We start from the raw sequence: 13,963 nt of genomic DNA, 5'->3' as shown, positions 1-13,963 counted from the left end.
TTAAAGCAAATCAAAGAGGCGCAACCCCGAAATTATGTATTGTAAATAAATGTATAACATTGATAGATCTAACCATATTTGGATGATAATGAAAGAAAACAGTCATCTTGAGCGAGGTGCATGGAATGAGGTGTGCTTACGCTGGTATTTATAAGAACTTTTGCGAATCTATACCCTATCCCTAACTCAATACAAATAAATGTTATGTGTGTAAAAAACTTATTTTAATTTGTAGTATTTAGTTTTAAGCAATACTTAAAAAATTGGTGCTAGGACATCCGGTGATGACATAATCTTTACTCTACTTCGGAAATTAAGCCCTGGAATGTAATAGGAAGTAAATCTTAAGATCTTCAAGGCAATGTTCTGGGCACTGCTGCGTAATCTTCGAATCCCTGAGGGAGTTGATAAATCCTTCGAAGTAATTTTGTATTACAGGTTGTTCGTCATGTTCTGAGCAGAGAGAGTTGGTGTTGGTGTTTTACTTGCTGCGGTGTTTGAGGCGGCGGGCGTTGAATTTGCCACTGTCCACTGGCCGTCGACGGGTCCGGCGGTATCGGTGGGATCATCGGAGATATGTAGCGGATTTTTCACACCTAAATTTTTATTGGGCTACGCCACAACACTAATTTTTATTGCATGTTCGGTTATACCAGAATATATACGCATAACCACCTGAGTTTAGCCTGCCTATTGAATGGCACAGAAAATTATGTAACTAATTTACCTAAAAACCCCGAAACGTCGACAACAAACTACTATATTACGGGTCAGTTTTACAAGTGTTCAGGTAGAATTTCCAAACTGAATCGAGTTTCTACCTACATTTTCTTGTATAAATAGTGGACCACAATAGTATTCAGTTTTCGAATAGCAACATGGATCTAAGGACACTGCGGACTATCTTCCTTGTTGTGGACATTTTCCGAGTACGATAAAGGGACATCAACCGGAAATACAAGCTAGTTAGGCATACGTCGCAAAAACAGCAATTAGCGCAAGGCAAAATCAACCGATTTGGGGACCTAGAGGACTACAGGCATACAGGTTTTTCTTGGTCATGGACGAGTACCACTTCCCTCCAATTGGCAGAGCGGATCAGCACAGCGTGTGGAAGGCGTTGGCGATAGCTTATGCCATTTCCCTCTCAATTGTATAGCTTTAAATCAAGTAATTATTGTCTTGAAGATCTTAATATTTAAAATTCTTCCTATTTCCCGCCAAGTACTTTTAAATAAATACTCAAAAATAAATGCTAAATTGTCGAATCCGAATCAGGGATGATACTTCCCTGCAACTGATAAGAAATCAACCCTGTTTTTTTCGACTGAAAATGTTACCGCGGTCACACTGGTTGCCAGCTGTGCAACTGCAACTTTTTCATTTTTATTGTTTAATTGACAAAAAGAAAAAAATATGCTGCCCAAATTAAAAATTTCGGCCTTCTTACTTAAGGTAAGATTTTAACACATTATAGATACTTGCTTGTTAACACTTGTGCATGTGTTGCAGCGGCTGGAACGCGTGAAGCAACAGAGCAGTGGCTGTTTATATGGAGTTTTCTATGGTGACGGCACATTACTTTTACTTAGTTTTAACCTGTCCAATGTTGGGCAGCTGAACTATGAGCAAATCCAACACAGATTCCCGGCCGAACTGGATCTCTGCGGCCTGGTAAAGTTCGGCGATTGTACGGATGCCGAAGCGCATCTGAATGAGGTCATCAAATCTGTGGACATCACGGACAATCCCATACTGTTGAAGTGCGAACTAGGCACCTTGGTAGGAATGCGTGCCTACTTTTTTGTGCACGGCAAGCTGGAGGAAGTTCCCTACGATGTGATGGAGAGTGAGCAGCTCTACAACGACTTTTGTTTTACGCGTTTGCAATGTGGATTTTACTTGCAAACAGCTGCCACTCCTGAGTGTGTGGCAAAGGAGATGCATGTATTGCGAAAGCGTGTAGCTGACGGCAACCTGGTGTTCAATGTTCCACACACAAACATTTACATTAACAGCTGCGGACCATTGGATAAGAGACTTAGAGGTGAATCCCTGATACACGATCTCTTTGAGGCCATTCCCATCCCAAGTGGCAAGGAGACTGTCAACGCTATTAAGAAAGAGACCAAATCATCGGCTCAAACCCAGCTGGCCAAATACTTCGGAGCCACTGGATGTGAATACGACCTAATCAACATTGACGTGATGCGTATTCAAACTCGTGATCCTCTAGCTCGAGATTCTCCGCCAAGTCCTGCTCTAAGCATTGCCGTTACTACAGTAGAGCACACCATCTCTCTGGTCCCATTGGAAATAGATGCCATGGCAATACTGTGCAAGAACACCAAGCTACAGCGGCTGTATGATGTACTCATCGAGAGCATTTGCCGAGCCCTCAGACTGTTTGAGCAAAGCCTGAACGAGAATTTGTCAGAGTCAGTGTGTGGAAGGCTTGCGGTTCCTAGGAGCCATCACTTCTATCCGCAGGAATTCGGACACTTTTTGAGCTGCGCTTATCTAGAGGGGCTGGGTGATGATGAGCCGAGCATGCAGGAGAGGCGCAAGCGACTCCATCGTCAGTTCTCTTTGCCGGTTACACGCCCGTACTTCAGAAGAGCCAACCAGTGCCACTTTCAGGGCGAGGTTGATGAAGCTCCATGGACTCCACTCCTAAACACACATATAGGTGTCAAGCCAAGTGCTGTTAATGATGGAAAGGAGTACCTAGTCAACGGCAACTATCATTACTATCACTACCTGCAACAGCAGGTGCAGGATAAGGGCTGGGGCTGTGCCTATCGATCTCTCCAGACCATCTGCTCTTGGTTCGTGCTACAGGGCTATTCAAATGCACTCATTCCAACACATTTGGAAGTACAGGAGTACCTGCACAAAATAAACGACAAGCCGTTTTCCTTCGTAGGATCTTCCCAGTGGATTGGGTCGACGGAGATCAGCATGTGCCTGCAGGGATTTTTTAAAGTAGACTCCAAAATTCTGCATGTGGCCTCTGGAGCGGAACTACCCACAATCGCATCCGAGCTGGCCATGCACTTCCAAACCCAAGGCACGCCGGTAATGATTGGCGGCGGTGTCCTCGCCCACACCATTATCGGGGTCGATTATTGCGTACAATCGGGGGAAGTGAAGTTCCTAATTCTCGATCCCCACTACACGGGTCCCGACGACCTGGCAACTATACAAATCAAGGGATGGTGCGGGTGGAAGGGCATGGACTTTTGGTCCAAAGGCAGCTACTACAATCTCTGCATGCCCCAGAGACCGATATTGTACTGATCTCCAGAGATCGAAGCTATTCCATTTGCATTTAAGCATGATCTTTCACCAAGATTTTAAATGTCTTCAAGTGCTGATTAACTTTGCATATTAGTTTGTGTGCATTAGCTGTATGTGCGTTCTTTTATACATGTAAACCATTATATGTACGTATATCGTATCTAAGATGTGTATCCCTTTTATCTTAGAAGATTTTTTTCTGAAAACTAGTACTGTGTGCGGCTAGCCGCAGCCTTTGGAATATTTCCTCCAATAGCGTTTGACATCGTCGTGGCCATGTTTCTGCACCACCATGGTGCGTGTGCGTTCATTCTGCCAGACCAAGACATGGATCGACTGCGCATAGTCGCGCAGCGTCACAAAATCGTTCTGGGATAGAAATTGATTGTAGACCACCCCCTCCGTGTATGTGAACCGGTTACGCTCCAACTCCCAGAGTTTGATTTGATCCACAACAGTTGGCGGAAGGCAGGACTTTGATTGGATTGCCGACTCCACTAGTTTCATGTTGGGGTGTGCGTACTGCTGAAGATAGGAGACAATCTGTTCTGCAGTGATGCCGCCGCGCAGTGCCTGACGCACAGAATCGCGAGTGAGCACGCCAACGACCAAGTTGGGAAAGCGATACAACAACTCGGTAAACAGGCCAAGGACCGCCACTTGGAGAGGAGAATCCGTGTAGGCATAGACCCGATAGTTCGTTTCTACTACAATGTAGCCACTGTCCTGCATGGCCTCCTCCTCGGACACTGTCATTGTGGTTGCCACTTCCTTGCTAGTGACGTTTAGGGCAAGCCGTGTCGGATAAAATCGGCCCTCCTTCCGTTTGCGCTGGAAAACCAAACCAAACTCGCGTAGATGCTGCAGAAAGGTCAACATTTGGTTGTTCATTCCCTCTGAGCTGTAATCTCTTCCGAGGGTGGAGAAACTGAGCTGAAACAGCATAGAAAGGCATTCTGGCAGAGATATTCCCCGCTCTTCGCATGTATCCAAATACTGGAGCATGAAATGCCACACCTGTGCGCGTGTATCCAGCAGCAGAAACTGAAATCCTTGGCGGGTTATTGTAATGCCGTCTCGTTCGTCGCGCTTCATGAGATTTGCATGGAGTAGAATCCTCACTGCGTCCGGACTGATAGCTTCTGCATCGGTGCCATTACGATTTCCAGTGCCCACCATGTAATGAAGCACACAGCGCCATCGGGACATGGCATAGGAGTCCAGGAAGGCTATATCACGCGGCTTCGAGTCTTTCTCCAGCGTATTGGTCATTGGCCATGGCTTGCCGCCGCCCAAAAGAACCTGGCGGACGCTTTTCTTGAATGTAGGGGACAGCTCCCATGCAGATAGGCCGCCTGGTATCGCTGTTACCCGCCAAACATTTAGAGCAGTGAGACAGCTGGTGGCATTCGTTTGTTCTCTGAAAATTGGGTTTAATTATTACATTATTACGTGGATTGGTTGGCGTATCGGCAAACATGCTCCAACTCACTTCGCAAACCGTTGTGCCCCCCAAGAAGTCACCACAGCTTGTGGAACCGGCTGATCAACGAATAAAATACGTATTATGAACTGTCTGGCTAGTTCGGGCAGCTCCCGGAAGACGGCTAGGCAAATCGGAGGGTAATTGTATAGTTTCTCCAGCGTCTCGGGGGTCTGCCGAGTGCGAAGATACTCTTGAAAGTCCTTGCACTCGAGATTGGCTGGCCCCTGAACAAGGGGCACAACACTACTGCTGCTGCTGGAGCTAGCATATCTCCCGGATTTCGTGTCGGCCATGAAGAAATACAAATAAATTATATTATAAAAAAATAATTCATGTTCGAGTCGATAGTCCGGAACGGCTTTAACGATAGTTTTTCCGACTCGATAAGTTCGATTAACTCAGCTGTGATTATTACCATTACCTCGTGGTACGTAGCAATTTTTTTACATTTTGAGCACAGTGTGTCTAAAAAACATGGAGGACGGCGAGGAACACCACAATCCAAAGGCTCACAAGAAGCTGCTTATGGCCATTGGCAGCTTGGGAAACAGCCAGCACATACAGAAATCAACGCGAGACGAGCGCCAGACGCTCCAGGATGAGTTTCAGCTGGGGAAAAGCGTGAGATCAGCGGAATCGCATCACAAACCCAGAGCTGTTGGGTTGAATGACCTGGTGCAGATACTGCGTACCTCGTCCAAGCACATTAAAACTGGCAGGAAGCTGAAGAATATCCAGACCACCAAGAAAGTGTTGGAGAAGCCGCTTGAAAAGCCAGCAGCGGATCGAATCAGGCGCGCCATTGGTTATGAGGGAGTGACGAAGAAGCTCGGTCGATGGGATGCTGTGGTGGCCCAACAGCGTTCGGCAGAGACCCAGGTATGCGATCCAAGGTAAAATGGCCAGAATACAAGAATCTAATATTTTCAGATCTTTCCAATACCTTCGGAAACAATTTATGTCAACACAGCGGCCCATGCCAAGTCACTGAAGACGAGCATTCAGTCAGCCCTGGCTAAGGAGCTGGAAGCCAGCAAGCTTAAACTCCACGAGCTTCGCAAAGCACAGATCGGCGATACAGCGGATGAGAAAGCCTTGGCCCAACAAGAGCGAGAGCTGCGACAGAAGAAGATCACTCGCGACGAGCTCTTTGCCCGTCGCAAGGAATTGGCATATCTTAAAATGCGCGAATCCCAGAAATCAGCGAAGTCGCGAGTGCAGAACAAAATTAAGTCGAAAAAATTTCATAAGCTGCAGAAGCGTCAGAAGATACACGAGCAGATGAAGGAGTTCGAACTCCTGCAAAAGACAAATCCGGAGGCAGCGCTGGAAAAGCTAAATGCCCTGGAAAAAATTCGCGTACAGGAGCGGGCCAGCTTGAGGCACAAGAACACAGGCACATGGGCCAAGAATTTACAGATGCGAGCTAAATACGATAGGGATGTGCGCAAGGATCTCGCCGAACAGCTGGCAGTTGGCCGACAGTTGACTGAGAAAAAACAAGAATCGGACAGTGAAACTGAATTCAAAATGACGCAAGATGTTCATGAGGAGGAGGATAAAGAATATGATCCATTTAACCCGTGGATAAAACGAAAAGTGGCTGGAAAAGCTCCAACAGAAAAGGCAGGCAGTCAGGTTTCCAATTGGCGCAAATATTGGACAGAGCGCAATCAAAAAGCGAAGTTTTTGGAGGAGCATCGTAAGGATTTGAAACATGTAGAGAACGTTGACGTCGTAGAAGAGAAATTGAAATCGGATCCAAAACCGAAGCCATCGATGAAAAAAGTAAAAAAGTCGAAAGTGTCTTTTGAGAACGGTTGGGAAGTGGAGAAAGTTTATCATGAGAGTAATGTAACAGGCGAGAGCAAAATCTTTGACAACATATTTGAAGGACGCGAAGAGAAGCTAAGAGCAAAGCTGACCAAAAAGCTAGAGAACCTGAAGCTGCGAACTGATCGACTCAAAGAAGCTCCTGCCAAAAGCAAGAAGGTCAAAAAGAAGGACAGCTTAAAAAATCTCAAGGATTTGGCAATAAAGATGACAAAACAACGCGTTGAAGTTGATGAGCCCTTATACTATGATATTGAGTCCCAGCAACAAGTGGATGCTGCCAATATGGAGAGTGATCCGGAAGTCGCAGTGGATTCAGCTGTGGATACTATAGACCTCTCTAAGGTGACAACTTTATTGTGGGCGCAGAAGGAGCGTAGTTCAGGTGCACTCAATGATGCATTGGTGAATGACGATGATGCTGAATACGATGAAAAAGATGCTACAACACTGCATCAGTTGACCATTAGTCAGGCCTTCGAAGACGATGATATCATAGCTGACTTTAATAGGGAAAAGACTGAGGACTCTGAACTAAAAAACACTGAGCTCCAGCTGGCCATGCCTGGATGGGGTTCCTGGGCTGGTGCAGGAATATCTCAGGAGGTCATGGAAAGGCGCAATAAACGCAATACACGACTGCTGCTCAGATTGGCTGCTCCAGAAAAGAGGCGTGATGACAACAAGGATAATCTCTTCATTAATGAGACAAGTACCAAGCATGCACGGCAGCACATGGTGTCTAGCGTACCATTTCCTTTCAGATCCCTAGCCGATTATGAGGCCAGCATTCGTGCGCCCATTGGCAGGAACTTTGTTCCAGAGACGGCCTTTCGAATGCTGACCCGTCCTTCAGTAATTACGCGTAAGGGACAGGTTATTGAGCCAATGGATGATAGTGATCTGGTTAAGCCGGAAAGGCGTCTCAGGAATATTGTTGATAAGAGAATAAAACGCCTCCCCAAGGTGCCGCAAAATTCTCAGAAAGCTAAGAAATAAAAATAATACAACATTCTAACTCTAGTGTTTATTCGGCAAACAACTCTTTTTTGAGTTCAAAATGTTCAGTAACTTTTTATAATATTCAACACAAAACTGAAGTATCTGGTCAATGCGGACTCATCTCTGCGACCAACCAATTTCGCTGTAGCGATTAAATATCAAAAAATAATAATAATACAATATATATTTTGGTTTTAGTAATAAAGATATCGTAATAAATATCTTCAAAAACATCTATTACGATAACTATCGATGATTTTATTTTCTTCCATCTTTAGAATAAGCACATTTCATAAATTGTATATTCGATTTTGATATAAGTAAAATGTACGAATTGAAAACTTTATTGCCACAATTCGACATTAAGCTGCCCACCTGCATGTACAACCTTAAGAACGTTAGTCTATCGGCTGAACCTACCACTTCCACATCATCAGTCAGCTGCGTAAGTCAATTGCCAATCAAAATTAGGCAAGAACATTATAAAAGATTTATATTAAAATGGATAAAGAAAGAATGTCAACGCCATCCCTTTCATTTCCAAAAAGGCTTCATTCCGGCTTTTCCAGAGCGCATCGGAGTTCAGCAGCAGCATAAATTCAAGAAAATCCATCCCATGTGCTCTGGATTTGGACTTTTTAGGCCGACAAATACAACATATTCTAAAGGTTAAAACAATTCATCCACTTTAATCCGATATTCTATTTATAATGATTACCAACTAACCCCAAACAAAACAAAGAATATGCGTTTTGCGTTTTGTTTTGCTTGTTGTTTTCTTGTCGTCAAAATGGCAGCATCCGCTTGGCATGTTATCCCATTTTACAATTTTATATTCTCTCTCTCTCTCTCGTCAACAGGATGATACGGTATCGGTAGCAATTCGTCAAGACAAAATTATCCAGCAACTGCAAGGGCTTAAGACGCAACTGGGTAAAATTCGTGCGGGTCTGGGCATTTGCGGCAAGACGGTGCAGCATACAACTGCCTTTCAAAATGGAAGATTAAAAGAGGTTAGTGCAAGCTCATTATTCGGAATGAAGCCCAAAAAACCTTACTTAAATTCTTTACATATGTAGGTCCCACTTCAAGATATTGTAATCAATGGACATCCCAACTTCATACCCTACGCTCTGTTAGCATTAAAGAATGTCTGGAGGGATCTGTACACGGTGAATGTAAAGACCTTCACACATTCGACAATGGCGGATATTGGACCGGCTGCTCGCGAATTTGAGGCAGAGATGGACAAGATACCAGTGAACAATGCTCTGCCCAATATCAATGTTACTCTCATTTGGAAAAACTGTAAGCGAAATGATTATAGATACTCATAGTCCACTAAACTTGAGTGTTTTTTGACAGGTGAGCACACGGAGATGATCAGCTCACCAACCATGTATTTGCCCATTTATGGCGAAGTGAATGTCATTCGGTATTTGGGCCGCGTGGGACCCGCCGAATATCGTTATGAGGGCTCCCCGCTTTGCAATGAGATTGATCTCGTTCTCGACATTTGCTATCAGCTGTTGCGCTGCAGCACCCACAAAGCTCAAGTAGCAATGGTAAGGCTACTGGACAAGCGTCTGAAACAGCAATATTTCGGTGGATCCCAGATGTCTGTAGCCGATATCGGCGTTCATAGCTCGTTAATACGTATACCTACCATTACCGACAAGGACCTGACGCCGGCGCTTCTGGCGTGGAGAAAACGGGCTAAACTAGTTACACAAATATAAATTGCCAAATCAACAGAGCGAATAAATAAACAGCCTTGCTTCTTGTATTAAAACGCCATCCCGTAGGGAAGGACCATATCTATCCGATCACCGAATTGGGATCAGATTGGATCATTATTATAGCCAGAATTAAGAACCCACCCTGTCCAGCAGCCTTTTTGGTTTTTTGCACATTCTCTCATCCACACTCTGCTTCTGCAGTGTGTGGCCTCTGCCGAGCCTCTGAAGTATGCGGCTCTAGAGGAGGGGGCGAGCTAAAAGAGCGTGTTGGCTTAAGAAGTTATGCAGGTGACAGATTTAGAAAAAATGTAAAATGTCAAATGTAAAGTTCGAAAAAAAAAAAAACAATGAGGTACAGGTACACTGACTGAGTACCGGGTATAAAAGTTGTGACGCGTAAGAAGCGTCTCACACGTCCCTTCTCCCTTATTTATCTTTGTTGCAATTCTGGTTTTGTTTATATAAAGTGGTTTTCGTTTTAATTTTGCTCTTGTTAAATATTTTACTGACTGCCATTTTTGCACTTAAAAATGGCTTAAATTCTACATTGAATTTTATGAAATTTGAATGAAATTGTGAAATTTTATGAAATCCTCATTGTCAATATACATACATACATATGTATGTGGCCTTCTATGTGTATATATTTTTATTTTAGTAGCTTAACGCTCTGTGTGTAGGATGTTCCGTTACCATGACATACATATGTACATGCATATGCTGCAGTTTGCTCTTGAAAACGTAGAAGTATTTCACAATATTTGTACATACACATACATAAATATCAATTAATACTTAGCACACGTATGTATGTATATACATATAAATGTTCTGCTTGTGGGTTTGTTAATACATTTATAAGTATACATAAATCGGAAAGTTCCATGATTTCAATGTAAGGAAACTGAACTGGCCCATTAAACTAGTTAGCTTATACAAATCTTTGGTTTAGTATGTCATAGATCAAATAGATATCCTTCCGAATGCATTATCTAAATGAATCTGGCCTTCCGTACCCTCCACAATCAAGGCAAATCAAAGTTATTCATTTAAGCTATGTAATGTAAGTCACTATTTTAATTTTCTGTTTGATTTCTTCTTTTTTGTTAGTTAGTAAACTTCTATAATTAGCGTTAATCATGGTAATGATGTTGGAGAAATGAAAAGGCGGTGGCTCGCCGCCTAGGGCAGGAGTGGAAGGAAGAAGAAACTATGCGGTCTGTCTGAGCATGGCTGCATTATGTGGTCTCGCCCTTGCCGCTGTCATCGGCAGACTCTGCATCATCTGCGCCTGCCAGTCCATTGTTCTTGCTCTTGGCATTCCCATTATTTTTGCTTATCGATGCCGATGCACTGTCATCATCCTCTCCCTCCTCCTCGTCGTCGTCCTCATCGAAATCATCATCATCTGTGGGTAAATCATCCTCGGTCTCTAAATCAAAATCATCATCGTAAAAGTTCGCATCCAAGGCAGATTCTGCTGTGGGTTTGCGAGTTGGCTTAAGGCAATAGTCCTCAAGGGTCATCGGCACGACAATGCCTTCTCGCTTGGCCTCAGCATTGGCTGCCAATGCTTGTTTGCGTATGATGTTTGGATATTCATTGTCCTTGCCCTGTAAATAATTGAATATTATTATTAATTCAGCCTGGAAATCGTGCTTCATTTACCTGCGAGTCCCGCCATCGGCGGTACATGACCGATGCATCCACATTGGCCGGTGAGAATGTGTTGGGTTCGTTGAGAAGTGATATTACCGACAGGAGAATGGTTCTTACATTCTGTGTGGGATTCCAGCGCTCGCAAGGCAGCTCACCGCTCTGTGGATCATCTACTGGCGGATGCAGTATGGATATACATAGATCGCCATTTTCGTAGACATTTGGATGCCACACTTTGGTGAGAAAGCGTATTGTTGGTGGCGAGTACGGATAGTCGTGTGGAAACTTCATGTGGGCCTTAAAATATCCGCCCTGGTAGAGTGTATCCGGAGGCCCGAATATGGCGACCTCCCATTCGAATAGATTATCATCGTTGATCAGCTTTACGCGAAATCCTTCGACCGGCTCCTCCTGCAATGACTTGTACTCCATGGCCAAAGCGCGCACCGCCGAGCTGCTGGGCGCCGTTATGTTGGAGGAGGAGGACCCAGTACCGGCCATCATCGTCGAAGAGGCATGTTGCGATGTGGAGGCAGCGGTGGTCATTTGTCCGCCTAGCAATTATCGCTGCGTGCTATTGAAACAAAACATGCCAATATTAACGCATATTGGCAATTTTATATTAAAATGTCAACGCACACGTACATAATATATACATATGCAGATCAATGCCTATATGTATGTATGTATATATTTTAGTGAGCAGGGTCAATATATTCTTCTCTCTGAGTCGATGACAACAAATTCAAGGTGGGCACGTCACATATGTTTTAAGAAATGTTTTAATGAGTGGTTTACTATACTATACCGTTGTTGTTGTTGTGCTGATAAAACTCCAAAATTATGCTATAACTCGGTCCGAAATCAATTAGGGCAAAAGCAGAGCAAGAATTCAGATGAAAATTGTACTTTTCGCCTTAAACAAAACAAAATTAAAGCAACAAATAGAGGGAAACACTACCTGCACATCTGCAAAAGAACTAATTAAATGTACTCACTTATATCTGTGTATTCGTTTGGTTTGTATCGTTTCGTATCGTTTGTACTTCTTTCAACAATTTCACTTTGCAAAACAAAACCCAGGGTAGCATCATCTGGCCAGGGCTGCAATTTCAAATTTGGTGCCAAATGCGCAGGGCAGGCGACACCTTCAGGCTAGTAAAATGCGGAATGTGACGTCATTAAACGTCTAAAAACAGCACCTTTATCTATTTCTTCCCTGTGCCATGATGTTTGTATAGGGTGGTGGTCCCGTCGACAAAACGACACCCCTAACAATGCCGTCAATAAGTGCGAGTGAACGGGCTCTGCGTAGTAGGTGTGAGTGGAGCGACAAAGGAGTGTGCTGATTAACCCTTTTGAATAATTTACTACTCGAGAGTATTCGTTATTTTTGTATTTTAATAGATACTCTTTTGCTTAGGCTCTCAACTCTAAAATAAATTTTAATGTTCTTTTCTTAATATTTGCGAACACAACAAAATTCGTCACACAAGCATAAATGCACCGAACGCTAATGGTGCGAAATCGAAGCGATTTGGCAGCCCACGGAACCACCTTTTATAATTGATCATGCCCTGTGCTGCTAAAATCGTATCGTCTTGCTTGGTAACATTAATAACGATATAAAGTCGCTATCGAAGAGCAACGCCGGAAAGTGTGCGGGCTGAGTGACCGTTTCTGTAAAAAGTCCAGTACTCACATGCGCTAAATTTTTTTTGGCTCATTATGATAGCTGATATATCGAAAACAGCACGCAGAAGAAGAAGAACGTAAAGCCTAGAACTCAGATCCGAAAACTCGTTTGCTAGCAAACTGTCCAATGTAAACCGCATTCCGTACGGCTACACTTCTCAGTCAGCTGTGTTGTTTTGTATACTCGTAACAAATTGGGAAAAGTGAATAAAAAGGAAGGGAAACATGAAATTAGAAATGGATCAGGATCAGGATAATACTATTTCTGGTATTGACAGCTCTTGTATTAGCGGAGGAGGAGGACAATCGACGTAGAAAGCTCCGAAAACATTGGGTAAACCCGACCCCGGAAATAGGGGGGTCGTTTGTCTTTACATGTGAGTATTATAAATTATATAAATATGATTGACAATACCCTTGCACATTACGCAGTTTAAAATTATGACTCAAAGACGATTTGTATTACCCCAAGCACCCTTCATATTCAAAATTGGATAGTTTCGAGTCCAAATCGTCGCAAAACAAATTTAAAATGTAAAAAATGTAAATAAACGTCTCAAAAACTGCCATCGAATACCATAAAATACCCGGCGTACAGCCGGGCATAACAAAAAGAATTCCATTAGAATATTATCCCCTATATATCTAGTGGCCTCTTTTTATACCCGGTTCTCGAAAAGTAAATAGGGTACATTGTATTTTTGGCGAAAAGTGTATGTATGTAACGCAGAGAAGGAAACGCTTCCGACCCCATCAAGTATATACATATGTATGCATGTATATTCTTGATCAGCATGAATAGCCGAGTCGATGTAGCCATGTCTGTCTGTCCGTCCGTCTCTTGAGAGCCTGGATCTCAGATACTATAAAAGCTAGAGCCACTAAATTTTGCATCCAGATGGCTGTACGATCACACTGTTACAAGTGTATTTCAAAATTTCGCCATGCACTCTTCCGCCCGCATATATCCAAACTTTAGAAGATAGGGGATAAAAAGGAAATTCCGTAGAGAATAGCCTGGCTCTGGGGGAAAATTTGAAATGAAAAGCCCAGTACACAGATGCTCAAAATTTTCTTGCCACAGAATCAGGGATGATTTTCCCATAAAAACGATACGAAATAAACTCTTTTTGTTTAGCCTAGTACTCGGATTGAAAAACACGTTTGCTAGCAAACTGTGCTATATTTTGCTTGCAGCAGACTGTGACCAAAGGTGAAAACCGCATTCCGTACGGTTACAATCCCCAGG

At 43.4% G+C, this 13,963-nt stretch overlaps 5 protein-coding genes across 8 annotated transcripts; 3 read left to right on the top strand and 2 right to left on the bottom strand.

Annotated features, from left to right (window-relative positions):
- The first annotated feature begins 1,393 nt into the window (after nt 1-1,393).
- On the top strand, nt 1,394-3,487 carry LOC117893146 (probable Ufm1-specific protease 2). The gene is made up of 2 exons (XM_034799607.1): nt 1,394-1,455; nt 1,513-3,487. Exons 1-2 carry the CDS (start codon nt 1,417-1,419, stop codon nt 3,298-3,300), a joined length of 1,827 nt encoding a protein of 608 aa, XP_034655498.1. The 5' UTR covers nt 1,394-1,416; the 3' UTR covers nt 3,301-3,487.
- On the bottom strand, nt 3,395-5,125 carry LOC117893147 (general transcription factor IIH subunit 4). The gene is made up of 2 exons (XM_034799608.1): nt 4,793-5,125; nt 3,395-4,720 (listed from the first exon to the last, which is right to left on the bottom strand). Exons 1-2 carry the CDS (start codon nt 5,077-5,079, stop codon nt 3,523-3,525), a joined length of 1,485 nt encoding a protein of 494 aa, XP_034655499.1. The 5' UTR covers nt 5,080-5,125; the 3' UTR covers nt 3,395-3,522.
- Nucleotides 5,126-5,188: 63 nt separating this feature from the next.
- Nucleotides 5,189-7,637, top strand: LOC117893145 (U3 small nucleolar RNA-associated protein 14 homolog A). 2 transcript variants are annotated; one of them, XM_034799606.1, is made up of 3 exons: nt 5,189-5,665; nt 5,717-7,020; nt 7,078-7,637. In XM_034799606.1, exons 1-3 carry the CDS (start codon nt 5,261-5,263, stop codon nt 7,616-7,618), a joined length of 2,250 nt encoding a protein of 749 aa, XP_034655497.1. In that variant the 5' UTR covers nt 5,189-5,260; the 3' UTR covers nt 7,619-7,637. The 2 variants fall into 2 exon arrangements, with proteins under 2 accessions (XP_034655497.1, XP_034655496.1); XM_034799605.1 differs by having other exon boundaries at nt 5,717-7,637.
- Nucleotides 7,638-7,887: 250 nt separating this feature from the next.
- LOC117894098 (probable aminoacyl tRNA synthase complex-interacting multifunctional protein 2) lies at nt 7,888-9,407 on the top strand. 3 transcript variants are annotated; one of them, XM_034800971.1, is made up of 5 exons: nt 7,888-8,066; nt 8,191-8,289; nt 8,482-8,634; nt 8,701-8,929; nt 8,987-9,407. In XM_034800971.1, the coding sequence occupies exons 1-5, from the start codon at nt 7,947-7,949 to the stop codon at nt 9,358-9,360; spliced, it is 975 nt and encodes a 324-aa protein (XP_034656862.1). In that variant the 5' UTR covers nt 7,888-7,946; the 3' UTR covers nt 9,361-9,407. The 3 variants fall into 3 exon arrangements, with proteins under 3 accessions (XP_034656862.1, XP_034656861.1, XP_034656863.1); XM_034800970.1 differs by having other exon boundaries at nt 8,170-8,289; XM_034800972.1 differs by lacking the exon at nt 8,191-8,289 and having other exon boundaries at nt 7,891-8,066.
- Nucleotides 9,408-10,400: 993 nt separating this feature from the next.
- LOC117894099 (ubiquitin-conjugating enzyme E2 R2) lies at nt 10,401-12,143 on the bottom strand. Its single transcript, XM_034800973.1, has 4 exons — nt 12,018-12,143; nt 11,828-11,935; nt 11,029-11,593; nt 10,401-10,973 (listed from the first exon to the last, which is right to left on the bottom strand). The coding sequence occupies exons 3-4, from the start codon at nt 11,563-11,565 to the stop codon at nt 10,599-10,601; spliced, it is 912 nt and encodes a 303-aa protein (XP_034656864.1). The 5' UTR covers nt 11,566-11,593; nt 11,828-11,935; nt 12,018-12,143; the 3' UTR covers nt 10,401-10,598.
- Between the last annotated feature and the right edge of the window lie 1,820 nt (nt 12,144-13,963).

Source organism: Drosophila subobscura, chromosome J (assembly GCF_008121235.1).
Source record: "Drosophila subobscura isolate 14011-0131.10 chromosome J, UCBerk_Dsub_1.0, whole genome shotgun sequence".
Lineage (NCBI taxonomy): Eukaryota > Metazoa > Arthropoda > Insecta > Diptera > Drosophilidae > Drosophila > Drosophila subobscura.
The sequence above is the reverse complement of the archived record's forward strand: the minus strand, read 5'-3'. Positions and strand labels throughout refer to the sequence as shown.